Raw genomic sequence first — 26,524 nt, 5'->3', positions numbered from 1 at the left:
GTACAAATAGTATTCACTTAGGCCTGGTCTACACTACAGCAGAAGGTTGAATTAAGATATACAACTCCAGCTACGTTAATTATTTAGTTGGAGTTGCCACATCATAAATTGTGTTTGTGTCATCCACGCAACGGCGTGAGAAGTACAGACGCTGGCTGAAGTTGCCCTCAGCATTCAATGTACGGGTCTATACTAGGGCCCGCTAAATCAAATGCCAGAAGATCAACTTCTGGAGTGTTGATCCACCAGTAAGTATAGACGTGGTCTTTCAATGAAACATTTGTTCAAACTTACTTTGTTTTAAATTTTTATTGTATAGAAAATGTTTAAATTTTGCTTCATAGGTGGAGCTGGGCTGTATTCAGCATAATGTGTGCATTTTGGCTAGAATAAGGCACAAATGCTGAGTAATATTTGTAATTTTAGAAATTGAGTGATGCTTCTAGAGTGTATGCAATTTAAGAAGAAAATAGATATGTCCACAAATTAGTTTTACAAAATACATAAAATGAAATTATTTTCCATGACATTTGTACAGTTTAGGATTCCTGCCTTCATCGGAATTTACTTTGTCATAGTTACCATGGCTATCCCCGTCTGTTGCAATTTTTGAGAACTAACATCTTGATAGATTTGTCAACCTGCTTGACCTGCAGGAAAAGTAACTTAGGTGTGGGAGTGCCCTTACTCATCAGAGTAAAGATAAGAGGCATCCTCACTAGGGCTGTGAGAGGAACATTACATTTCCCTGTGACTAAAACACAGAAGTTGTTGCCCATTGGTCTTTAAGGACTCAGTTCCTAAGGCACACAGTGAAACCTAGTAACTTAAGCATTTAAGTCTTTGCTGAATTGGGGCTCAAGTATTTAAATTGGATTAGTGAGGATTATGTGAACATGCCAGAAGTTGAATTTTTTAATAAACATTACATTTCAACGTTAAATCGAACAGTTACAAGTAGCACCAGTAATGGTTGCCTTAAAAAAAAAAAAAACAAAAAAAAAAATTGCATAGAACCATATTCTGTTTTTCTACATACTCACTTTAACTTCAGTGGAACTGCAGGAAAGACAGCTGTGGTTGGAATTTTTTCCTGTAATAACTGCCAAATAATGTGCAGTATGGTGGATAACCAAGTAAATCGTATGGACCAAATTCTACTCTCCATTACAAAGGTGTAAAACCAAAGTCACTTGTGACTTGCATGGAGCTACTCCAGCCTTGTGCTGCTATAACTGACATCAATCTGACACTAAATAATTACAGGCAGTCCCCGGGTTACGTACAAGATAGGGACTGTAGGTTTGTTCTTAAGTTGAATCTGTATGTAAGTCGGAACTGGCGTCCAGATTCAGCCGCTGCTGAAACTGACCGCCAGTTCTGACTTACATACAGAATCAACTTAAGAACCCCTGGCATCCCCAAGTCAGCTGCTGCTGAAACTGATCAGCGCTGATTCCAGGAAGCCCCGGGCAGAGCAACTCTGCCTCGGGCTTCCTGTAGTCAGCGCTGGTCAGTTTCAGCAGAAGCTGACTTGGGGACGCCTGGGGCAGAGCAGCTGGGGTGCTGCTGGGTTGCTCTAGTAGTGCCCAGAGCGGCGCTGCAGGACCAATCGGCAGCACCCCAGCTGCTCTGCCCCAGGGTCCAAAACAAAAGCCTGGTCTGCTGGGGGGGAGGGCACACTAGCTGCTCCCCCCCCCCCCAGCAGACCAGGGACATGGGGAGCAGAGCTGCAACGGCAGCGGGGTGCTGCGCCTCTGAGGCTTTGCTCTGGCAAAGTCTCAGGCGCGGGACCCCGCCACGGCTGCGGCTTCAGTCCCGGTGCCTGTGGTCTGCTGGGGACGGGCACCGGGACTGAAGCGGCAGCAGCGGCGGTTCCCCGCGCTTCTGAGGCTTTGCTCTGGCAAAGCCTCAGAAGCGCGGGAACCCGCCCGGTGCCCCTGGTCTGCTGGAGACGGTCTGCTGCACCGGAGCAGCTTACGAACGGGGCTTTCTCGCCCCAGAGCTCGCAGGTAGCAATCCACCACCTCGACCTCCGGGGCGAGAAAGCCCTGTTCGTAGGTGCGGATCCGACTTAAGTCGGATCCGCGTAAGTCGGGGACTGCCTGTAATTCAGAAGCATTAAAACACTGTGGTTAAGTAGTGACATTTGATTTTCATATTTGATTCTTTAAATGTATATATTTGCATACATTTACAAATTTAACTTTTACCTCTGCATATTCTGTCAACAAAATAATTACATTTGCCAAAGATAGTGTACATCATTTGTTATTATAAAATGTGACAATGATCATTTAATAAACATACTATCATTAGAAAATCTTACATTCACATTTTACATTTAGGTTAAACATCAATATTTGTTTAAGTTAATGAATTATGCTTGTACATCTCATAGGAATACCTGAGATATTCAATGTTTACTTATTAATGCCACAGTTTGAAAGGTATTGTATAATTTCCAAGCAACACTAATGAATTTACTCACTAAAGTAATTCCAAAAAAAATTTAAATATTTCTTTGCATTGTCTGTATTAAAGCAATTTTAATGCTGCCTCTGTTTGAAATACAGTTCTCACAACACACTATTTCAATATTTATTCAAATATGTTTTGGTTAAAAGTGCAGTAATTCATGTGGCTCTATGCTCCTTAACAGCCACTTTTTACAATATAAAATTTACAAACAGTTAAGTCTTGCAAGATGAAATATTTCACTCATAGCACATTTTGTTCAAAAAATAAGATCTTTCTATATGTAGACATTTGTTCTTAATATAATGCAGAATATTTTAGAATAGAAAGCTCACCTCAAGGTATTTGATCAGTTTTTCAGAGGTGTGGAGCACCTATGACACCAATGGAAGTAAGTGAAAACTACAGGTGGTTAGCCTCTGTGCAAAGTCATATCCTAATATCTTTGGATTCTTTTTGCCTACATCAAAAGGCCATTTTGGAAAAGTGTATGTAACGATAACAAAATAATTTGTTGAAGTCAATCTGTGTTCCTACTAGCTCTGGAGCTTTATTATATTACCAATGCATAATCAGTTTGTGATGTCCATACTTACTACTTAAAAAAAAAAAAAAAATTTCGACTAGTAGTCGAGAAAAACAGCAAAGAGCTGCCATAGGAAATAGTATGTCTTGGCATGAATGGGGGAAGAGTATGTTATTTAAGATGAAGTTAGTTTTGGATGAGGTAGTGCATGAAGGTGGAGAATGAAGGCCTTTTTCACATCAGTCTACTTACAGTAGATGGCATTGCTAGTATCTCTCAGAATTTGAAGGAATCACCTATAGGAGCAATTCAGTCTCCATATAAATTTAGTACTTTCTTTTCTATGCACATTCTGAGTACCAGTTGCAATGGTAGTACTAAGCTGAAAATATATCTACTAAGAACTGAACTTAAATTTCCAAACTGTTTCATTATACAGGCTTCAGAAGAGTAGCAACTTTTAGGCTGGAGGGTTGTATATCTGAAGATGAAATTTAGCCCTATGAAGTTGGGAGGAGGTTGTACACTTTCTCTGTCAGATACTGAAAGTGTCATTAAATACTACAACACTGAGCATAATAGAAATGCTTTCAAATTTACCAAGAAAACACATGATGTTTTTTACTCCAAAACCTCCTCTGCTTTTTGTGTTTGAGCAGAAAGAAGGAGCGATAGAATTAACTGTGCGCTCCTGTCCTTATCAGCAAGTACTATGTTGAGGATGGTTGATATGGATTGCCTGAAATGTCTGACTCTTCTCAAGATAACCCTCAATGTGATGCTATAGTATACTATACTACTATATAAAGAACAGAATTGTCAGACTGAGAGAGTCAACAAGCATGTAGACAAAGGGGATCCAGTGGATATAGTGTAATTGGATTTCCAGAAAGCATTTGGTAAGGTCCCTCACCAGTGGCTTTTAACTAAGTTGTAATGCAATAAGAAAGAAGGTCCTCTCAAAAACTGGTAAAAAGATGGTCATTTTTCAGAATGGCAAGAGATAACTAGCCCACGGGAGTCCATACTGAGACCAATCCTATTCAACATATTCATAAATGATCTTGAGAAAGAGGTAAACAGTGAGTTGGCAAATTTTGCAGACACTGAACTGCTCAAGATAGTGAAGTCTGAAGCCAACTGTGAAGAGCTTCAAAAGGATCTCACAAAACTAGGTGACTAGCCAACAAAATGGCAGATGAATTTTAATGTTGATAAATGTAAAGTAATGTATACTGAAAAACATAATCCTAACAATATATACAAAATGATAGGGACTAAATTAGCAATTACCACTAAAGAGAGAGATCTTGGAGTCATTGTGGCTAGTTCTCTGAAAGCATCCACTCAATGTGCAGCAGCAGTCAAAGAAGCAAATAGAATCATTTAAAAGGGGATGGAGAATGTCTTATTGCTCAGTACAAATTGATAGTATGTCCACATCTTGAATACTCTGTGCAGATGAGATTGCCTCATCTTAAAAAAAAAGATATCGTGGCATTGGAAAAAGTTCAGAAAAGGGTAACAAACGATTAGGGATTTGGAAGGGCTGCCATCTGAGGAGAGATAAATAAGACAGGGACTTATTTTCAGCTTAGAAAAAGTGGAGACTAAGGGGGGATATGATAGAAGTCTATAAAATCATGACTGCTGTGGTGAAAGAGAATATGGAAAAGGTATTTACTTGTTCCCATAACATAAGAACTAGGGGTCACAAATGAAATTAATAGGTAGCAGTTTAAAACAAACAGGAGGTATTTCTTCACACAATACACAGTCAACCTGTGGAATTCCTTGCCTGAGGATGTTGAAAATCAGGAATTTAAACAGGGTTCAAAGAAGAATTAGATATATTCCTGGAGGATAGGTTAATCAATGGCTATTAACCAGAACGGATAGGAATAGTGTCCCTAACCTCTGTCAGAAGCTGAGAATGTATGACAGGGGAGGGATCACTTGATTACCTGATCTGTTCATTCCCTCTAGGTCATCCAGCACTGGACACTGTCAGAGGACAGGATACCAGGCACTATGGACCATTGGTTTGATGCAGTATGGCCATTCTTATGCATCCTTGATGAGTCACTGAGTTTTCAATGCTTGTCACTATCAAAAAGCCTTTCTACACACAAATAACTAAGATTTTATGCTGCCCTCTAAGGGCACATCTACACAGCAGGGCTAACACCAAAATAAACTACGTAACATAAGATACGTAATTGACGTAGCTCAAGTCAAAATAGCTTATTTTGGCTTTTGACGCCATCTACTCAGCTGGAAGTCTGACAAAGAGCACTCTTCCTCCAATTTCTCTTACTCCTCCTAAAATGAGGGTTATAGGAGTTGGAGTAAGAAGTGCTCCAGCTCAACATTATATTGAAATAACTGCTTGCTCTGTAGATGCAGACTGTTATTTCAGAATAATATGAATTATTCCAAAATAACACTGCTATGTAGACATAGCCTAAGAGGCTGAACACAGAAACTCACAGCCCACAGGATGGGAAAGCTTAGGTGGTTTTAAAGCCACTTTTGCATCCTCCTAGTCCTGGCCTGCCTTGGAACTGGAGCAGCTCCTGGCATAATTCAGAAAGCCCTGGAGGTCTAAGTTACAGCAGCCTCCCAGGCTGTCCTACAGATTACAAACATAGCTAATACCTTGATTAGTGCTGTAGTTATTGCCCTAAACCAGAGCCTGCAGTGATGTTCAGAAGATCTTGTGGCTGTCTTCTGCAATGCATATATCAGAGGTGGTCTCACTTCACAGCTTCAGCTCTTTTACCCTCTGTAAAAGTGCAATAGTCCGGTGAGGAATTCTTCCTAAGTCTCTAGTTGAAAATGGAAAGCTAATTGAGTTATGATTAACCCCGTGGTCAACCACTGAGATCTCATTACCCCAGAATGGTTGATAATACTGTGCTACCTTCTAGCCACTCTTCTTTTAGATAATTCTCCGTCATTTTATCTGCTTAGTGCTCTTGTTTTCATTGGAAGAGATGAATAGTTCTGGTATTTCAGATTTACTTCTACAGTTTCTTCATTTGAAGATTTTATTTTGCATTTAATAAAATGATGGTACCTTTAGGTATAATTCTCCACCCATCAATGAAATCAAATACATATTCTAATGAAGAATAGACAGACTCATGATCAGTTTTCTCATATCATTCATGTTCATTATATAAGTCAACCTGAGCTTGAAATGCACCATTTGGAAGAAGCCTTTAATTGCCATCTCAGTCATCCTTATTGCTGTTTACAATGTTCCAACTCTCTTTGGGCTGCTCTTGAGGGATAGGTTTATATGGTCTTTTAAAGAAGCCAAACTGAAAGACAATTTCAAAATCAATTGATATGGTTCAACAAATTCTTAAGTCAGATTTCATAAAATCACTTTAAACAGTACAACAGATTATGATGGCATGATGGCATATGTGATGAAGTATCAGCTTGTTTTGGGAGTAACAGTCATGTTACTATTAACATGAACTGGTACATAATATCACCGGGTGGGGGAAAGACAGCATTATTAAAAATTTACATCTTACGGGCTAATAATTTCCCTACATAAACAATGCAAACAAATGTGCCAGATGTGGAGTTTCACAGTTTAAAAATATCTTCCCACCCAGGATATGGAATGGCAATGGAATCTGAGCATTTGTTACACTTCTCTACTCTTACATGGGAGGAGTAACTAGTGGAGACACATTCACACATGCCCAATCCCCAACTTTTTTTTCTTTGGCACAACGAAATGTCTATGGCAGATATGGGATAAACAATCCTCGACTATCAGAACTTGCCAGAATCTTGTATAGCTAGTAGTGTTCATATAACTTATAATTTAAAACATTTAATGCTGATAAGCAATAAGGCTATATGCATCTTTTTTGTTAGCAATGTTTTAAAACATTCTGGTATGTGTGTCCACTAGAATAGCAAAAACTTGAAACAGAAGCATAGAAAAAATGTTTTACATTTGAAGGGAAAATATGCAAATCTGGCCCATAAAGCTGGGGGAAAAACTTAGGGTACAGGCGTTAGAGATCCCAGAGAGGTAAGTTAATGTCAATAAGTACTTTTACTGAGAGAGAACACATGAGGTAAAAAGGACAAATGAAAGGAAATTAATCATAATAGGATTTGTTATTCTTTCAGGAGGATAGTTCACAATAAAACATTCCCATTTTTAAAGTATTAAATGAAAATAACATTAATTAAAACAATCCTACCTTCTGGAGTAGTATAAATACAAGCGAAAGCAATAATATGCCAACTGCTGAGCTTATCCCAATAAGCAGGAAAAAAACAGGACCTTTTGGCTTTTGGTTATGTAGTCCTTCCAAAAAGACCTAAAGTAGGGAAACATTAACAAATTAAAATTAGTATGTTTAATTTCTAAATTATGTTTAGAAAAGATATGTGAAATTGAAATATATTTCTTGAACGTATTTTTAGGGTGTCGAGAGGGCTAATTGTGTACTTAATGAATTCTTACATGTGCAACTTGCTTTTCCTTGTGTAGTTCAATGACTTTTGAATTTTTTTCTGGTGATGCTGTAGCTCTTACTTCAAACTTAAGTGATGATGCCTCATCCTGTTTTTTTAAAAAAGTCCAAGTTTGATCAATACAGCATGATGATATCATAAAAACAGTGAATTAAATCTTGCTATGTAGAAGCCCTCGTCTATAAAACAAGCCAGTGAGAGAGCCAGGAAAAGAATACAATGCTATACTGCAGTAACTCAAAAGAGCTGTGTTTTTATATTTACACAAATTAACTTGGAACTGTGGTACTATTGCTAATCAATGTGAATATATTTTCAAGGACTGAGCTACTGACAAAGCTGTACACAAATATTCTGGAGGGCAAACAAGACAAATGCAGTTTAGATTTCTATTTTAAATAAATGTCATATTTCCTTTTGTCCCAGAGCTGCACCCATCCTGATACTTAAATCTAATGGCCATCAAATAAATGAAACCACTGTTTGTGCCATTATCAAAATGTTCCCTGCAATACCTCTCCACTGAAGACTATCATTAGCTCACAGACATTTACCTCCCATCCCTCTTCTGTTCTGCAATTTGATTTGTCCTTTTCATGTGTGTTCATTTTTTTAATTGTATCCTTTGGTATATATGGTTGACAATTTTCTTCCACTATTTGATATGAGGAAGTGGGTCTGTCCAACGAAAGCTTTTCATCTAATAAACCATCTTGTTAGTCTTTAAAGTGCTACATAGTCCTGTTTTTTGTTCCAGCTACACCAGACTAACACAGCTACATTTCTATCACTATTCTATATCTATATTCCTATTGGTGAGCTCTTCAACCAAGTATCAGAGGGGTAGCCGTGTTAGTCCGGATCTGCAAAAGCGACAAGGAGTCCTGTGGCACCTTATAGACTAACAGATGTATTGGAGCGTAAGCTTTCGTGGTCAAAGTGGGTCTTTGCCCACGAAAGCTTATGCTCCAATACATCTGTTAGTCTATAAGGTGCCACAGGACTCCTTGTCGCTTCTTCGACCAAGAGGTTTCTGAAATTAAGTCATTTAACGGTTGACTTACATAGGGTATTCCTTTAAGAGGGTCTTTGTCCACACCCTAAGTTACATTTTATCAAAGGCAGATTTATCTTATCTGATTGCTAATTATACAAATATGGCAATTTATCTGTATTTTCTATAAGTCACATTCATTATCAGGAATTGTGCAAGTGTTAAAATGGCTTTTAATTATCTAAATAGCACTAAACCGTTCTGTAAATCACCGAACGTATTCATAGCACAGAGACACATTCAGATAGTAACTATGTTTAGAATGAGAGAGTCAGTCTCCTATTAACCAATTTACTGTATGCATGACCAGGACATGTCATGCTAGAACAGACCAATGGTCTACCCCAGGCGTGGGGAACCTAAGGCCACTTATGTGCAGCCCCTGACTGATTTTTCTGTGGGCCAGTAGACTCCAACCAAGAAGGTTCCCTATTTCTGGTCTAATCAGTCTGAAATCTGTCCTATGCTTCAGTTTGACCAAAAAAAGAAAAACAACCAAAAACCACACCCACACACACCATGCCTAACTGCAATTAGCTGTCTGGTTTATCATATCCTGTTAGTAATCAAATTATAAACAATACAAAGAGCTCTATTATCATTTTCTAGTATGACTAGAGGATGTACCTTAGTACATCAGGTGTTTAACTGAAGTAATTTTTTTAAATAAAATGTACACGTTTTATTTCAATTATTGTATTTTTCAAAAATGAAGGCTGGGGTGTGAGGAGGATAATGGGGTGGGTGGCTTAGGGCAGTGGGTTGAGAGGTGTGGAGGGGCTCAAAGCAGGTGGGGGTGAAGGGTGGGAATGAGGGTGCAGAAGTCAAGGCAGGTGGGATGTGCTAGACTCAGGGCAGAGAGGGCTTACTGGGACCACCCGTGGTGGCAAGGGTGGTGCTACTAAGGTGGTGGCTCCTCCTAGGGGCTGAAGCTGCGCTGCTCAGATGGTGACTCTTCCCAGCAAGGGGGTACCTGGGACTGCACACTTGTTGGGTGGGAGCTGAGGTTATGTGGGCTGACCCCAGTCTCCCATTCCCCCACCCTAGACTGCAGCTTGTTGGGGGGAAGGGAGGAGCAGTGTTCCGGGGGCAGCTGCTGTCCTGCTGCTGCTATCCCCCCCCAACCTGCAACTGGTCTGGGGGGCAGCGCTTTGGGGCCCCCTCCATTCTGCAGCCTGTTTGGGGGAACACTCCGGGGACTGACCTGGCCTTCAGTGCCCCCCTTCCCACCGCATCCTGCAGGCCGTCTGGAAGAGGCAAGTTTCTGGGGGCTGCCCCCTGTCTGTAGCACCACCCTGTGACTTGCAGGGCCTCCACGGGGCAGGGAGGAATCCTTTGGATTTTGGGTAGGTGGTCTACATACCAGGTTGGTGGCAGGAAGATGGTGGAGCCCCAGCCCTGCTGGCCATTCTCTTGATGCCACAGCTGCCCACAGTGGCCACTTTCAGTATCACAACTCTCCTCTCTGTGCCCCTCCTTTTTGCATCCCTCAGCTCTCTGCCCCCTCCCTTTCCATGTTATGGAAAATAGTCCCATTCCCTGCACTTCCTGTTTTCCAGGCACAACCAAGCCTTGACCTTGATTTAAGTTTATGCTAAGAGGAAGCTGCATACCAAATGTGATGGTCCAAGCTCTTACAGTTTAGAAAGAATTTATGAACAAATGGACTCACAGGCTCATAGACAGATGCACGCTAAAATATAGATAAGCTTGAAGTGAAAGGTATATCATGGAGCTTGCTTTTTGGTTTTGATATGTATTTCACAGGCACAGAGCAAGCTCCATGGTATACTTTGCACTTCGAGCTTATCTGACATGTTGCAAAAAATGTTTATTATTAATTTAGATTTAACAATACTTCATTTATTAAATGAATATTGTGCAATTTATTTCGGACATAACTAGAAATAGAGCAGTGTCCCCAACAAGGTATGCTACACATCTATGTAAAACAACCTTTTAAAATATCTGGTTAAAGATTTACATACAGTTTACCATTTCTAAAATTGAAGGAGTAGCCTCCAGTTGTATTTGGACAGTTACTTCTTTTCCACTTTCCATGCTTCCAAATTTACACAGTATTCGGAAACACAAATGGTCTTCTTTCATGCAGTACTTTGACGGGAAAAAAAGCAAAAATACAATACTGAGCTTCAGTAACATGGTTTATTTTTTCTTGTTAAAACTCCTTTTTGAGTAGATATGAGAGACCTGGACTTTGGGAATTTTTTTTTTTTTTTTTGAAAAGTCAGATGTAAGGCTATTACAGGCAGTTCCCGGGTTACGTACAAGATAGGGACTATAGGTTTGTTGTTAAGTTGAATTTGTACGTAAGTCGGAACTGGCTCCAGATTCAGCCGCTGCTGCTGAAACTGACCAGGGGCTGACTTCAGGAAGCCCGAGGCAGAATTGCTCTGCCCCCAGCTTCCTGGAATCAGCCACTGATCAGTTTCAACAGTGGCTGAATCTGGAGCCTGGGACAGAACAGCTGGGGCGCTGCCGGGTAGGTCCCCAGGCATCCACAACAAAAGCCTGGTCTGCTGGGGGGGGGGGGGGGGACGCACTAGCTGCGCCCCCCCCCTCCCCCCCAGCAGACCAGGGAGACCCGGAGCAAAGCCTCCAAGGCTTTGCTCTGGGTGTCCCTGGTCTGCTCGAGGTGTCCCTGGTCTGCTGGCCCCCCCCCCCCCCCAGCAGACCAGGGACACCCGGAGCAGCTTTTCTTGCCCCGGAAGACACGGTGGCGGGACCACTGCGTGTCTGGGTGGTCCCGCCGCCCGCGAGTTCCGGGGCGAGAAAAGCCCCGTTCATAAGTGCGGATCTGACGTAAGTCGGATCCGCGTATCTCGGGGACTGCCTGTACTGTAAATATCAATAAAGGTATCAGAAACAGGGAGGAGAGAAGCTGCACAGTCACTGCAAGGGCAGTCAGATTTTCAAAATAGCATGTAGCCACAATTGGGGGCAAGTGGCAAATTTTCAAGAGAGATAATTTCCAATGTAAGTATCTAAATGAGAGTTGCGTAATTCTTAAAACATGGCTGGAAATAAATTGTTGCTACAACAGAGCAATACATTGTAGTTTTCCTTGATCCAGTTATTAAGAGTTACAAGGGTGCTTTTAAACTTGATCATTCATTCTACAGATTTCTGATTTAGCTTTAAATATTTCAACAGAGTTAGTATTAAAAAGTAAACTGGTAGCATTGGTGTCATTCAGAACCAGCGCAAATAGGGCTTATACTAGGTGGGCTGTTCCCAGCCAATGTGAACTGCAGGAAGCAGTGTCCCAGCCCGCAAGCTGCTCATTGCACACCCTGGCCTATACTAATTTCCTCATACAAAACTATGACTACATCTCAGTTTTGACATTGCAGTCTTCTCCTTAGCAATAGGAGGTGGTTCTGTAATGTGTGTGAGTTGGAGTTAAATATTTTCAGGTTAACTCCTTTTTTGTTTATTACCAAAAATCTATGTAGAGAGTCTGAACAAGTGTAACTTCCCACTGACCTCTAAAATCCATCCTGAAAAATGTGTATAATGCATAATAGGAAGTTACTTTCCACAGTTTAATTTCAAGAGTTAAGTAAATTAGGACTTAATGAACCAAAAAGCAAACCCACAAACTTACCATTTGCCTTTTCTTAGGCTTTGAAAATAAAAAGATGAGATCATTGAATATGTTTGTGCTTCGATTTTGTTCTGGTAAAGTGCAGTCTCTTTTGCGATTTTTATAAAAACATTTTCCAGCAGTTGTCTGGAAATAACAATAGCACAATCATTCATGAATTCTAAACATTTCCAGATACTGCTTAAAAGACATTTCTGTAGATGCAGATACTCCAAGAAGATTACTGTGTTTGAAAATCATTTCTAAATAAGAGAAATGCAACCAGGGCCAAGGGCAGTGTTCCAGGACGCTGCTTCCTATATCTCCCTGGGCTGCAAATGGCAAACCAGAGTCAATTGAAGACACAAGGCTCCATAACTGTAGAGATGGTAAATAAACACATTGGGGAGGCCAGTTAGCAGGTTTCTCAAGAGTGGTTTTGTGGACCACATTGAGAGACATTGGCATAGTGTGTGCAATTCTATACCAGCTTGCTTAACCAGAACACACTGCTTAACATCTTACCTGCTCTCAGAATTGTACTGAAAGTTTCTGGCATGAGAGAGGCGTGATAGAAAAATATATCGGGGAAATTAAGACCCAACCCATTCTCTTGTGGAAGAAATGTAAACTAATGTAATTACATTAAATAACAGTTTAAAAATGGGTGTTTGCTTGTTTGATCTCACCATTGACATAAACAGGCCAAGAGAATAGCAAAAATCTATAGAGTAGGGATTGTGTATTCTCTACAACAGCATATATATTTTCTGGTATGAAACAATTAGCAGAACTTTGAGTAGAATCTACAAACAAAATTTAAATGGTTTTTTGGACAGGATTATGGAAAGTATGAATTCACACATCTCTCTTTAAAAATACTTCCATTAGTCTCCTTACAAGGACTCTTTCAGTGTTCTAACACAGAATTCATGAATAGGGAAAAGTAGACTGACACTATTTAAAAGTTAGAAACTGGCCTAACACTAAGCTCCAGGCAGGAAGATATATTAGCTCCAATGGGAGTCCAATAGAAGTCTAGTGTACTAGCTGGCATATTTCAGAGAAAAGCTGTAGATTAAATACAGAATACGCACTAATTCTAAATGTAACAAGTAGACACACACTTTCATTTAAGTGAGCACAGTGTGTAAAGTAAGGCTCCCTAGTATACTTGACTCTTTGTGTAGAATACTTCAGTATCTTTGAATTCAGAATGTCTACATCTCTGCTAAATCAGCATCAATACTCCATGGCCATTTCTGAAATAAGTGCATGCTTGGTTTATTTAGAATTGGTTGATGTGCTAAAAGAAGAGGAATTAAAATATTTTATCAAAAGCATACTACTTGTTACAGTCAAGTTTCACTTGCTGAATTAAGAAAATCTTAGAAGTGCCTTTTCCAGCACTTTTGTACTCAATTTAATTCTGTATGTTCAGGTACATACAGAACTGTATTTAAAAGGTATGAAATAAGGAAACAAGCATACCTTGACATCCAGAATGTTAAACAGTTTTTCCTCTCTTGGGGCAAAAGAATTAGGAATCATTATCTCCAAATCTGTATCAGGAGCCATGCTTGGTCCAGCATTGATAACCTTGGGAGAAAGGGTTCTACAGTAACTGAAGTTTTCCTTCACATTAATCAAGGACTGAATATCCAGAATTCACCCATTTACATCTTAGAGAGCAGCGATGGAGGCTTCTCCTTGCTGGCTTGAGAGGAAGACTTGCCTGAACTAGAGGAACCACCTCAAAAGATGACAGTGCAGTTCATTTTCTAACCCATATTCTTTCTGTTAACTCTCCTAATAGAATGCCGGCAGTGATAGTTTTGCAATATGGCAACATGTGTCTGCTATGACCTGAACTGTGGTCATATTTCACCACTTCAGGTGGGATATTGAAAATGGTCCTCCAATTCTCATTGAATATTAATCTATCAGTCTGGGATGGATCTGAACTGGTAATATAATTACTAATCCCTTGCAAACAGCTAGTCTCCTATGATCTACCTACAGTACTTTATACAGCTTCTTTTGCAGCACTTTTTACTACATTTCAGTACAATGAACTTAACTATTTTTACACTTGACTCCCATGTGTTAGTAAATACGTACTTGCTTTAAAAAAAAACAAAACAAAAAAAACACCACCACCACTGAAAAGTGAGAGAGAGTGAAAGAGGATATTCTTACAGGTCCTAATGAGCTAGGTACTCATTTCCCATTGACTCTGAATGAAAGTTAGGCACCTAACTCCACTTTGTCTTTTTTTATCCTCCTCCACCCTATCATCCAGGTCTATTGTAAATCAGTGAAACTCCCATGAATGTCTCAATCAAATTCTGACCTCTGATGCAGAACAAATCAGCAGCAAGAGTTTCAACACCTGTACAACTCCATAACTGTGACATTCAAGTTGCTTAACTGATGCTGGCTGTGGTTAGAAGGGGCATGGAATGAATGGGCTGGCCATGAAGTGACAGGAATAAGAATCAAAGACTATAGGAGGCTATGAGCATGTTCAAAGGCAATTAAGTGAGGTTCATTTTAAAATGGCTCACACCCTTTAAAGATAACTTCAACTCATTTAGCAACTGACCCAGGTGCTACTGAAGTCAGTAGCAGTGTTTCTACAGACCTCTAAGGAGCATTGATTGAAGTGACTTGTCATATCTATTATTAAGAATAAACTTAAAATAAAATGAATGGTTTCTGTAAAGAATAGCTCTTACATGGAAAGTGAAGTTGATCTTCTCCTTCATGCAATCAATTGCTGAATTTTCCATACTGGGTCCATAAACAAATGAAGTTGGTAGTACAAATCTATGGTAGTTAAAAAATAATTACAATAGGACAAAATTAACACCCTTTAGAATTCAATATTAATATGAGCATTATCCTCTCTGGGCCAGACTGTCCTCTATCCAGGTCACTATATAGAACTGTGAAGTGTGCTTTAGCACTTACTTCAGCCCTGTATTAGGGAACATTCAGAATAAATTTAGTTGAGAAATCTCTGCGGACTGACTGGGCATAATGTGGTAGTGTGATTAATCACTATCTTCCAGTGCTACCCGCTCATCCCCAACTCAGAGAGTGGCTTTTATAAAGGAGGGGAGAAATTATGACAAAGCAGCTACTCATCTCTTTTATCTCTGGCTTATTTATGCATCTGCCCCTATTAGTGGGATTTCAGAAAAAAGACTTGTGACTGGTATCATTTAGTGGATAGGTCATGAAATTATGGTATATTCCCAATCTTGCCACTGTTTCTCAGTTTCCCCAAATACTTTTATCTTAAAATGAAAAATGCTGGCAGTAAAGTGTTAATATTCCTGAAATGGCTACAATGATGGATTTGATGGGAAGAGAAGGGATGAGAAAGTAGAATGGGATACTAGAAGCAGGTGCTGCCCCTAGCCATCTCTAGTTTGAAAGAAGTGTCCTGTTTTATAAGTAGTATACTGAGCCAGCCAATCTAAAGCAGTTTGTCCATAAGGCTCTATAGTAAGTGTCCTTTACATTTGCCATCACCTGATGACACTGATACAGTCAAAGGAAGATCCTTAAATATCCCTGGGCATTTCTGCTACATGACTGCAAGTGGAGGATTATGTTACACTGAGGTTAGGCAAATCAAGACTTGCCTTAAAGGGATCTGAATTGATCTACCTTATTCTGGGCAGACACAGGCAGAAACACCAGCTGGCACAAGCTGAACAGCAAACAGTCAATACAGTTGAGTATAAAAGACAATGTTAGCAGTGGACAATTACACTAAAAAAGCATAAGGCTGAGCAGTTACTAAAAGAGAATTTGATAGGCTAAAGGATTAAAATATAGTTTTTGTTCACCTCTGCAGAAAACAGGATTAAGTGGGAACAAATAATATTACTCTGATGGGAAAAGGTGTTATAGAACAGCAAAGAATCAGTCCTTGGTTAATAAATCTCAGCACTCTTAAGGGTTTTTTTTCCATTTCAGATAGGAAAACTGAAGTACAAAGTCTGCAGCAGTGTGTGGAATAAAATCTACATCATCTCACTCCTGGTACTACAATTTTTTAAGTATGCCATGTTTCCTTTCTGATGATCATGGGAGTGCAATTGAGATATGTGTTCCTTAATTATAAACAATCCTATATATGTGGATATACAGAGCAGCCATTAACTTACTTACCCGTGGACATTTAGTTCAACCTCATGTTTCAGAGATATGGCTAAAATTATGGAGTTATCCAACAGCAGGTTGTTATCCTCTTCATTCTCACTGTAGAATTAAACATGGGAGATGAGAAGCTATGTTAGAATACAAAACACAGTGTGTTAGATAACTAATTACATAAAACATACACCTACCTTATTTCAATACATTTTTTGGTAACTGCACATATAAAAGTGAGAAATCATTTTTATAACAATGTTAGCAGAAATCTGCTCATTATTTAAATAGCAATTATCTACTTTTTTGTAGTTTGTTTCTCTATATTTTATATAACGAATGAGCTTTCTTGCAGTAGTGCTTCATTAAGCCTCTGAGGTACTTCCCATTCTGTTTTCCAAAGATAGGGACATTTTTCATCAAAGCCAGCAATTTTTAATTGAGCAAGATTTACCAGGTAGCATTAACAGTGATGCTGAGATCATCTTCTGCCTTGGTAAGTGAGCTTGCATCCAAGAGAAAACTAAAATCCATCTGTAGAACAAATGAAACTTTTGTGTGTTTGTGGTACATGATTGGGTATGTCGTAACAAATGTTTGTTGGCATTTAACTTGTGGAAAACTCTAGAACACACTGCATTATATTTTGCACAAGTTTGGTTCCCAAGATCACTAGGGCATATTGCTTTTGTTCATAATCTTAGTCAACCCCCTACTTTCCTACAAAATACTGCTAAGTTACAGAAAATGTATTGTGCCACAGAAGTTCCAGTTCTGAACTAAATGCATGCTCATGGCATGCCCTAAACACACTTCCACCCAAAGGGAGAGACTGGATTTGGTGCTCCCTTCATTTTCTCTAACATGCACAATCCCCTATAGCAGCAGTTCTCGACTGGGGTCTATGGCCCAGTTTCAGGTGGCCCACCAAGCCCCGGGGGCAGGTAATAAGCAGATGGTGGGTCAGATGCAGTTCACCAGGATTAACCCCCTGGCAAGCCGCCAGATGCTTTATTTATCCATGCATCCACAAGCATGGCCATTCGCAGCACCTGTTGGTCATGGTTCACCATTCCTGGCCAAAACTTCCACCCCTATGAGAGACATTTTTCTTTCCCCCTCCCTTTATTGTCAACAAAGAGCCAGGGAAGACACTGCTATTTGCTTTGTCCACAGAACTGACTGGCCAGTATCCCAAAATGCCTGCCCTGATCACTCTGCTCAGTGTTTTAATCTCTGCGGCCCTGCAGATATGGGCCCCTCCCTTTTCAAAGCTCCAGGAAGTTGAAGAATCTGACAGTTGAGTGTGTTGCTCTATTTGGGGAACAAACAAAGGCTTTCTTTACACTTGTAAAATTAAAGCACAACTGTGGCAGTGACAGTATGGCCAGAGCATGAGCGCTGGTAGAGAGGTCTCTCAGCACTCTACGTAAACCACCTCCAGGAGGGGAGTATCGAACACTGGTGCTTTACAGCACTAAGACTTGCTGCACCTGGAGGTGGGGGGTGTCACACCTCTGAGCCAGAAAGTTGTAGCGCTGTACAGTGGCAGTGTAGATTTAGCCAAAGAGCAAATCATTGGAGTGTTCCTGTTCTGCCCTACACTAGGAGCACAGCAGCAGGCAGACTGCTGCTGCAGGAGGAGGGAGACAGATTGTTGTGCTGCTTTGATATTTCCTCAGCATGGAGAGCTCACAGAGCTACTCATGATGCTGCTCACAGCTGAGGAGGCTGTGGGAGAATGTGGAGAGAATCCCAAGACGCACAGGGATCAGGTATGCATTCCCACTACATTGCACTGTGGGATACATACCCACAGTGCATTTCTTACACTGTCGATGATGGTGCCCCCAGTGTGGGCATCGTCTGTCAACAGGAGGAGCAAGTGTGAACTGACATTAGTTTTGTCAACAAAATTTGGTAGTGTAGATGTAGCCTGAGATATGCTAGATCAAATAACTTGTTTTCCAATTGTCAAAAATCCTTGTAAACACATGGTAATATCAATTACTTTGTTGGTACGGTTCACCATAAATTGAGCAAGAATACAATATGCACAATATGCCTGCTCTTGATGCATTGTAATAAATAATGTGATTTTAATGCATTATTTCAAATAAATTGTAAAAATCTAATTTCTTAGAAATAGAATGAAGAATAACTGCCTACATAGGTGCTATAAACTGCATTCCAATATATATATCTTATCCTTGATATCTCAGTGCAATATTTTATCATTTCCATATTTTACAACTTTTACTTAACCCTCTTGCATGTAATAATGAGGATAAAATGTCCTCAGTGAAATAAAGCTAAATAAAATGCCACGAGAGATCTGACAAATTGTTGCATGAGAAAATGTTAATTCTTAAAAAACTATTCCTAGACATATGCCTATTTGAATATGTGGCTAAAAGAACCTCAGGTTCTCTGTTACCAGAGTGGTTTATGTGGAGCGGAGAGCAATACGTTATTTGTTGAACACTTTCATTTGATCTTTAGCAGACATTATGTAATATATGCGATATAAAGTGTTTCTTGACAAGTTATACATTTTAAGCATTTACTCCAACAAGATGTAGTTCTAAAGATTAACCATTTTAGATTTAGTTTACCTTCGACAAATGGTCTACATATAAATACCCAACACTGCAGTCAAGTCTCATTGCCTGAGCTTCATCTGATATTTCACATTGTATCTGTTTTTCTTCCTAAAATTAAAGAATGAAACTGTTTTATGTGATGAAATCGAATGACCATTTTGCAATGTTATTTCAGAATGTACACACTACATATATACCATAAAATTTCACTTTGAGTGTTTAGACTACTGTAAACACCAATGGGAATTTACAAAATATTTTTGCTGCTACTAGGTGACTAGTCCAATGAGTCCATATGGCTGAATTCCTTGCATCAATCAAATTACAGGCAGTCACCGACTTACGCAGATCCGACTTACGTCGGATCCGCAGTTACAAACGGGGCTGTCCCAGAGTACACGGACTGCGGGACCTCGCGGTCCTGCCGCCCGTGTACTCTGGGGCTTTGCTCTGCGTCTCCCTGGTCTGCAGACCAGGAAGATGCAGAGCAAAGCCGCGGAGGGGCTCGGGCAGCGGGGCAGCCCTGCTGCCCGAGGCCCCCCCCCCGCGGGTTTGCAAAGCCGCAGGGAAGCCGGCAGCGGAGCAGTCCAGGCGCGCCTGGGCTGCCCCGCTGCCAGCTTCCCCGTGGCTTTGCAAAGCTGTGGGGGGGCTCGGGCAGCGGGGCACCCCAGGCGCGCCTGGGCTGCTCCGCTGCCAGCTTCCCCAAGGCTTTGCAAAGCGGCGGGGGGGGGGGGCCGGCAGCGGGACACCCCAGGCACGCCTGGGCTGCCCGCTGCCGGCGTCCTCAGAGGCTTTGCTCCCCATCTCCCTGGTCTGCTGGTCTCCAGCAGACCAGGGAGATGGGGAGCAAAGCCGCGGAGGACCCAGGCGGCGGGACCGCGGTGCGTCTCGGTCCGCCGCCCGTGTCTTCCTGGTCTGCTGGGGTGAGGTGGGGGGGCTCAGCTAGTATGCCCCCCCCCCCCCAGCAGACTAGGCTTTTCTCCGGACGCCTGTGGCAGAGCAGCTGGGGTGCTGCCGGTTGGTCCCGCAGCGCCGCTCTGGGCGCTACTGGTCCAACCCAGAAGCACCCCAGCTGCTCTGGTCCTGATTCAGCTGCTGCTGGTCAGTTTCAGCAGCGGCTGAATCAGGACGCCTGGGGCAGAGCAGATGGGGTGCTGCTGGGTCGGTGCAGTAGTGCCGAGGAGCGGCGCTACTGGAGCAACCCAGCTGCACCCCAGCTGCTCTGCCCCAGGCGTCCTGATTTAGCCGCTGCTAAAACTGACCAGCGCTGACTACAGGCTTCCTGGAATCAGCTGCTGATCAGTTTCAGCAGCAGTTGACTTGGGGACGCTTGGGGTTCTTAAGTTGATTCTGGATGTAAGTCAGAACTGGCGGTCAGTTTCAGCAGCGGCTGAATCTGGATGCCAGTTCCGACTTACATACAGATTCAACTTAAGAACAAACCTACAGTCCCTATCTTGTACGTAACCCGGGGACTGCCTGTATTTCATTACCTCTTTATAGTCGGTTTGTTAATGGCTTTGCAAGTATATTGTCAACTTATTTAAGTCTAAAGTTACCATTTCAAAAATAAATCCAGTATAAAAATCTTAGAAGGACATATTTTAAAAAAAGAATTAGAGGAAAAACACCGCCTCCTTCACAAGATTACAATTAGCCTCCAGTGTTCTTTTAAAAAACAGACTTAACCCAACAAGGTGCTGAAGACATCTTACAGGATCAGTCACAGGTGTTTTAAAGAGCAGGAGATTGATAAAAATATCTAGTAGGGATGGTTTATTTGCATTTAACCTTTACAGCCTTTGCATGTAGAAATTGACTTGATCAGTGGTTTACACCCTTTTTTCATTTGTAGATCCCTAAAATAATTTCCACTGGTGGTGTGGACTTCTTTGGAAATCTTAGATATTATCAGCTGTCCCCTCACAGGTCTGTGAAGCACAGGCTGCAAAGCACTGGTCTATGATAATGACTTTTGCAGACCTCTTAGACATAGTCTTCGGACCCCAGGTTGAAAACTGGACCCCTGGTCCCTTCCCAGTCCTGTATGTCTATGATACCATGAGAAGGGCCCTACCAAATTCATGATCCATTTTGGTTAATTTCACAGTGATAAGATTTTAAAAATCATCAGCTGCACTATTTCAGATATTTATGTCTAAAATGTCATGGTGTTATAACTCGAAAGAGGGCTGAGAGGGACTGCAAGACTATCGTAAGGGGGCTGCATTATTGCCTCCATCCCTTCTGCACTGTTGCTGGTAAAAGCGCTACCTTTAGAGCTGGACAGTGGGCAGCACAGCTGGACAGTGGTCACAGCTATCCTTACAGGAGGCGATTGTGCAGGGCCATGTAGTTAAGGGATGTTGTGGTCCCACCTCAGCTAGCCCAAAAACATTCAAGCCCCTAGAGCTGAGTTTTGAGCCATGGAAGGGCAGGTCTCAGAGCAAGGGTGGCAGAACTTTGCAGAAGCAGGAGGCCACTGGTCCTGGAACTGGGGTGGAGGCATGCCGTTACATGTTGGGGTGTAGTTTTGGAAGGAGGGGTTGGCATTGCCTCCCCCCCCAAAAACCCATCAAGCCTCAGACAGGCACAGAGTGGCACTGGCAGCAGCTCTGCTTGCCTGAGGCTCTGAGGCTTTCAGTTTTGGGTAGGGGTGACACTGTCCCTACCCCACAAACTTCATACATTAAAAAGTGGGGGAGCATGACTCCCTGGCCCTCCAGTTTCCAACACTGCTGGCAAAGGGTGCTGCAGTGGGGAGGGGGTGGAACTACTGTACATTAGGGTCCAGATGCTAGTCCCAGCCAGGCTGGAAAGGGACAGGAGATCCTCTTCACCTGCAGGGGCTAATCCCATAGCTCAAACCCACTTCTTGGATGCTCCTCCATCTGCAATAATCTCTTCAGCTACTTCCTGTGCAGTGACCCCTCCCCCAAGGATAGAGGCCAAAGGAGCCAGAAAGCCAGGCAAGGGTTTGGAGCTTCCTATAGCCGGAAGATTTTTAATGTGGTACTAATTCAGCCCTGGGAGCAGTGCAGTGAAGAGGAAGTCCCTTCCATCCCAAACCTCACCAGGACTAGCAGCCAGGAGCCCAAACACATGGTAAGAGCTCTAGGCTGGGGAGCCCCAAAACCTGCTTCTCTCCAGCAGATTTCTCTAAGGAGACCAGATTTTTTCATAGCCAAGAATTTAGTAGAGTCGTATCTACGATGGAGGTTACATACTAATTTTTCCAAATACACTCAGAAATCACTATTTTTATTCATTTACTGCAATACTTTGTACTTAAATAAAAATGTTGGCCAGCTTGATTAAACTGTGCTCATTTTGTGGATGGATTAACTGAAGTTTTAAGCAGAAAAGTCTCAAATATTGTCAGCTTTCCTTACTTAGATTTCCTTAACTTAGTAGATTTTCCTACTTGTCATGCTGCCCCATGGGTCTGAGCTCAAGTGGGCAACTTGAGCTTCCACTTATGCCACAACATCCACACCGCTATATTTAGCATGCTAAGGTGAACCTCTCCCCGACTCCCGACAGGAGTCTATCTACCTAGGCTGGGATGCTCACTCTCTGCTACAGTGTAGTCACAGCCTATACAGTCTGTCTGAGTACTATAAAGGTGTTGAAGGGCTGATGATGACAGAATTTCAATTCTTACCAGTTCTAGAACTCGAACAAAATAAAGACCTTTAGGGAGTTGGATGTGGAGGGCAGTTTCATATGCATCATCTCCAGCATTGCTCAGAGATAAATTCAATTGTAAAGTCTTCATACTTCCAACTGAAAGATAGGTTTTCTTTTCATGAGGTCTATAAAATAATGAATATATTTAAAATGTTATACTGTATGAAAAGACCAGTGATATATATGGCAAATATGAAAGCAAGTCACCTTGGTAAAACAGGAAAATGTCTGGAGAAAAAAGAGGGGAAAACAAACCCCTTTCTTTGATTTCAGTTTGATAAGGTATCTGGAAGAGTCCAACTGGAGGTTGCTGGTCAAATAACATTTGCTCATTTTTTCCTAGCTGAAGGCAGCTCAGTCATCCACCATTTAAATAATATAGTCAACCAACCACAATGTTTAATTTGCATTGCACTTTTTAGGGTCCAAGTAATTGGAGTGCTAATTCAAAGATGCAGGACTAAGAATGCTGCTTATTCTTCTGCTAGGCTTTGTCCAAGACCGAGAGGTAAGAGATGCAGAACAGTGTCTTCCGTGCTTCAGCATTTCCAAGGGGAAGTTACTCCTGTGCAGAGGAGTCATAAGGCCTATGCATCACTTAAGCCAGCAATGGGCAATCTAGACTAGTGAGTGGCACTCCTTCATCTCAGTGGGCCACTAGATTGTTGTAACAAAGGCAGTCTCCTAGGACATGGTAGTTTTGCCAAGTGTACTTACATATTTAGAATTGGCAGGGTGTGGCTACTGAACCAAATGAGCACATGGCCCTCACAGTCGTTGTATGCAGTCAGCATGCACTTCACTTCGTGTGCCCTTGATTTATGTGCATGTCACTTTAGTAATCCCGGTACAGAAAAAAAAAACCTACCAGGAAGGAAATCAGCAGAATTTGACAGCCCTGTAGGCAATGGTAAACAAAATGTCTCATGGCCACACACAGAACCCCAATAGTTGCAGGATGCCCACCATTACATCCCTCAAATTAAGGCTTGTCAGGCCATCTGCACAGAGGAGAATTTCATTCAGAATAGAGAATGTTAGAATGGGAGTGGATTTGTCAACTGACTCTATTAAGGAAACTTTCCAGCAGTGCACCAAGTATGTGCATACATTGCAGTGCTTATGTATGGTTGAAAGTCTCTGGTCTCACTAGTTTAGGTTTTTCTCTGCCTGCTCTTGAGATCTACAGTACTAATTTTTAAATTTATACATAGGGAATGTTAGGGATATAAATGCAAAGCTTTAATCCCAATATATCACATAAGGCTGTAATTTTCAGCTCTCAATTGAGGTATGGGATTGAGTTAATGTGAACCAGGAGAAAAAGAAAATGAGTGAACAAGCCTATCTTATGTTTTATCCAGTGTTCTATAATCACGTTACAAGTGAAAGTACCAAAGAGGATCTAAAAGTAAACTTCATTTTGACATTAAACTTTAATTAAGACTTGTAGAAGAGCTGGCTAGAAATAGACATTTATCAAATATTCTGGCTTGAAACCAGAGAATTAGTCACTGAACACCTTTGGGAAAGAAGTTGGCACTTAGACAAGCAACAGAAGGTGAAAATACTGCATAAGCAGCCAGGTTCCAAGACAACATCAAATTAAAGAGAAACACAATGTTAAAATTATAGGAGTTGGATTTCTCATTCTCTTTACATTTTTAAGTTACTTTACAGCATTTACAGAATTACTATTTTACTCTTTTCTGGTACACATTTTACTGCAGCTTGATTCATTAACAAGATGCCATCAGAACTCAGTACATAAGTGCAGTAAAGCACCAGCTGCACATCTGGGAGTGTGACAAAGCTGAACTAGAGCTTATCTCCAGTAATCATATTTCATTCTTCATTAAAATATGCATAATGCATACTTGAAATTTATAGAGCAGACCAGAATCTAAGGAATTGAAACAGAACAAGGTAGTACATACATGCTGAACCATAACCCAGTAAGTAAAAGGACAAGACTAATGTGAAGTATTCCAGTGACAACCTTTGTACAATTCCATTCATTTAAGAGACATTTCATTGTATTTTTTTTAAAAAAAGCATTTAGTTTGTTGTTTCTAGATAATGAATGCATTCTGTCTAGACGAAATAAATTAAAGCTTCACAGCTAACCAGTTTTTAATCAAGATACTAACTAGGGCAAAAAATAATTTAAGGCGACATTTCACACTTTATCAAGATATGTAGCCTATTTATTTTGGTGAAAAAGAAGGTAAAAATTCTCATGCTCTACTTCCCTTTACTTGAATTTAACACTTGTAGTACTTATAAATCTGTTTTACTTGTATTAACGATAATGAAAATACACCAAATCTTTACAGTAGAAAAATGCAAAAATTTTCAAGCAGTTCTCTCTTGAAGCCTAAGAAAATGGTTGAGGGGAGGAGAAGAATTTCTCTGAAATCCATGAAGATTCAAAAACCATGTGCAGAGTCATATAAGAACCATTAATCCAAATTACACTATTATAGTATTATTTATGTACCATTTTAAGATGTTTTACAAGGCAAAACATCAGGAGAGCAGCATATAAAATCTCTCATCCCTCCCTCGTGGCTTGCAAAGGGACACTGAAGCCTGGTTCTGATCATGATATCGAATGAAATGAGTAGACATCAGGTTTAAAAACAAAAACAAAACAGAAGGAAATACTTCTCCATACCACATACAGTCAACTTGTAGAACTCATTGCCAAGAGATGATGTGAAGTCCAAAAGTATTATTTGGTTAAAAAAAGAATTAGGTAAGTTCATGGAGAATGGGTCCATCAACGACTATAACCCCATATGCCAGGTCAGTCCCAGGATATTCGAAAGACAAAGTGGATGAGGTAATACAGGTTGAACCTCTCTAATCCAGCACCCTTTGGACCTGACCGGTGCCAAACCAGAGGATTTGCCAAACCACGGGAGGTCAATACTGTCTAGCAGCTTTGCCTACACTTTCACTGCTTACTGGACTCTCAAAGACATTTAGGGGTAAATTAGAGCTAAATAACAGCACAGAACACTGAAAGCCAGGACTGGTAGCTCTAGACAAATTTTACAAGAATGCAAGAAATTTGCCCACACCCTTGATAAGTGGACTTTTGGTTAACTAAAATCATACTGGACCATGGATGTTGCTGGAACAGAGAGTGCTGGACTAGAAAGATTCAGCTTGTAGCTTTTTATGGACCAACTTCTGTTTGGTGAGGAAGAGATGGTCAGATATTCAGCCCCATGCTCGGTGTCTCCCTAAGCCTGTGACTTCCTGATGCTCTGACTGGATAATAGGTGGTCAAGTAGTAATTGCCCTGTTCATTCTCTCTGAAGTTTCTGGCACTGGCTACTCTATGAAGAAAGGATACTGGGTTAGATGAACTACTGGTCTGACCCGATGTGTCCATTCTTATGTTCTTAAACTTAGGGAGAGAGGAGGAGAGAGAGGGCAAGAAGAGAACTTTTAAAATCTTACTAAAAAATAATTCTGATTGCATCGGATAGGAACATTGTCACATGAATTGAAAACTAGCTAAAGGACTATAAAGAGTAATGACAGTATTTCATGGAGGAAGAGTGTTTAGTTCTGCAGAGATCCAGTCTTAATGAGGTGTCTTGACATTTAAATAAAATTAAGAGTCTAGCATGATAATGAAATATAAGGATGATAGTAAATTGGAAGGAGTTGCAAACACCTGTGTGGACCAGGAAAGGCTACAGAGGACCTAAAAAGATTAGAAAACATGGGTGAAAAGTAATAAAATGAAATTCAGCTTGGAAAATGCAAGCTAGTATATCTAGGGGAAAAGAATACAAACCACACATAATGCCCAACCATCTGGTGTCTTGATCATTAGTATAAAACTGTACAGCCAATATTTTTAAGTACGG

The 26,524-nt window shown here is 41.0% G+C and overlaps 1 protein-coding gene across 3 annotated transcripts in view; it reads right to left on the bottom strand.

Moving 5' to 3' along the window:
• Positions 1–3,566: 3,566 nt before the first annotated feature.
• ITGA4 (integrin subunit alpha 4) overlaps positions 3,567–26,524 on the bottom strand; it is a 63,135-nt gene continuing 40,177 nt past the window's right edge. For 2 of the 3 annotated variants that reach the window (XM_075933744.2, XM_006121693.5), the window contains exons 18-28: positions 22,612–22,762; positions 18,960–19,055; positions 16,799–16,878; positions 16,363–16,452; positions 14,916–15,006; positions 13,669–13,776; positions 12,199–12,324; positions 10,566–10,685; positions 7,506–7,604; positions 7,240–7,359; positions 3,567–6,330 (exon numbers count right to left, since the gene is read on the bottom strand). In XM_075933744.2, coding sequence (XP_075789859.2) covers positions 6,241–6,330; positions 7,240–7,359; positions 7,506–7,604; positions 10,566–10,685; positions 12,199–12,324; positions 13,669–13,776; positions 14,916–15,006; positions 16,363–16,452; positions 16,799–16,878; positions 18,960–19,055; positions 22,612–22,762 — 1,171 coding nt within the window. In that variant the 3' untranslated portion in view covers positions 3,567–6,240. Of the gene's footprint in view, positions 6,331–7,239; positions 7,360–7,505; positions 7,605–10,558; positions 10,686–12,198; positions 12,325–13,668; positions 13,777–14,915; positions 15,007–16,362; positions 16,453–16,798; positions 16,879–18,959; positions 19,056–22,611; positions 22,763–26,524 lie in introns of those variants that run through there. The other variant, XM_075933745.2, reaches the window with a different exon arrangement.

Source organism: Pelodiscus sinensis, chromosome 7, assembly GCF_052426305.1.
Source record: "Pelodiscus sinensis isolate ZL-2025 chromosome 7, ASM5242630v1, whole genome shotgun sequence".
Lineage (NCBI taxonomy): Eukaryota > Metazoa > Chordata > Testudines > Trionychidae > Pelodiscus > Pelodiscus sinensis.
This window is presented reverse-complemented; position numbering and strand designations above follow the sequence as displayed.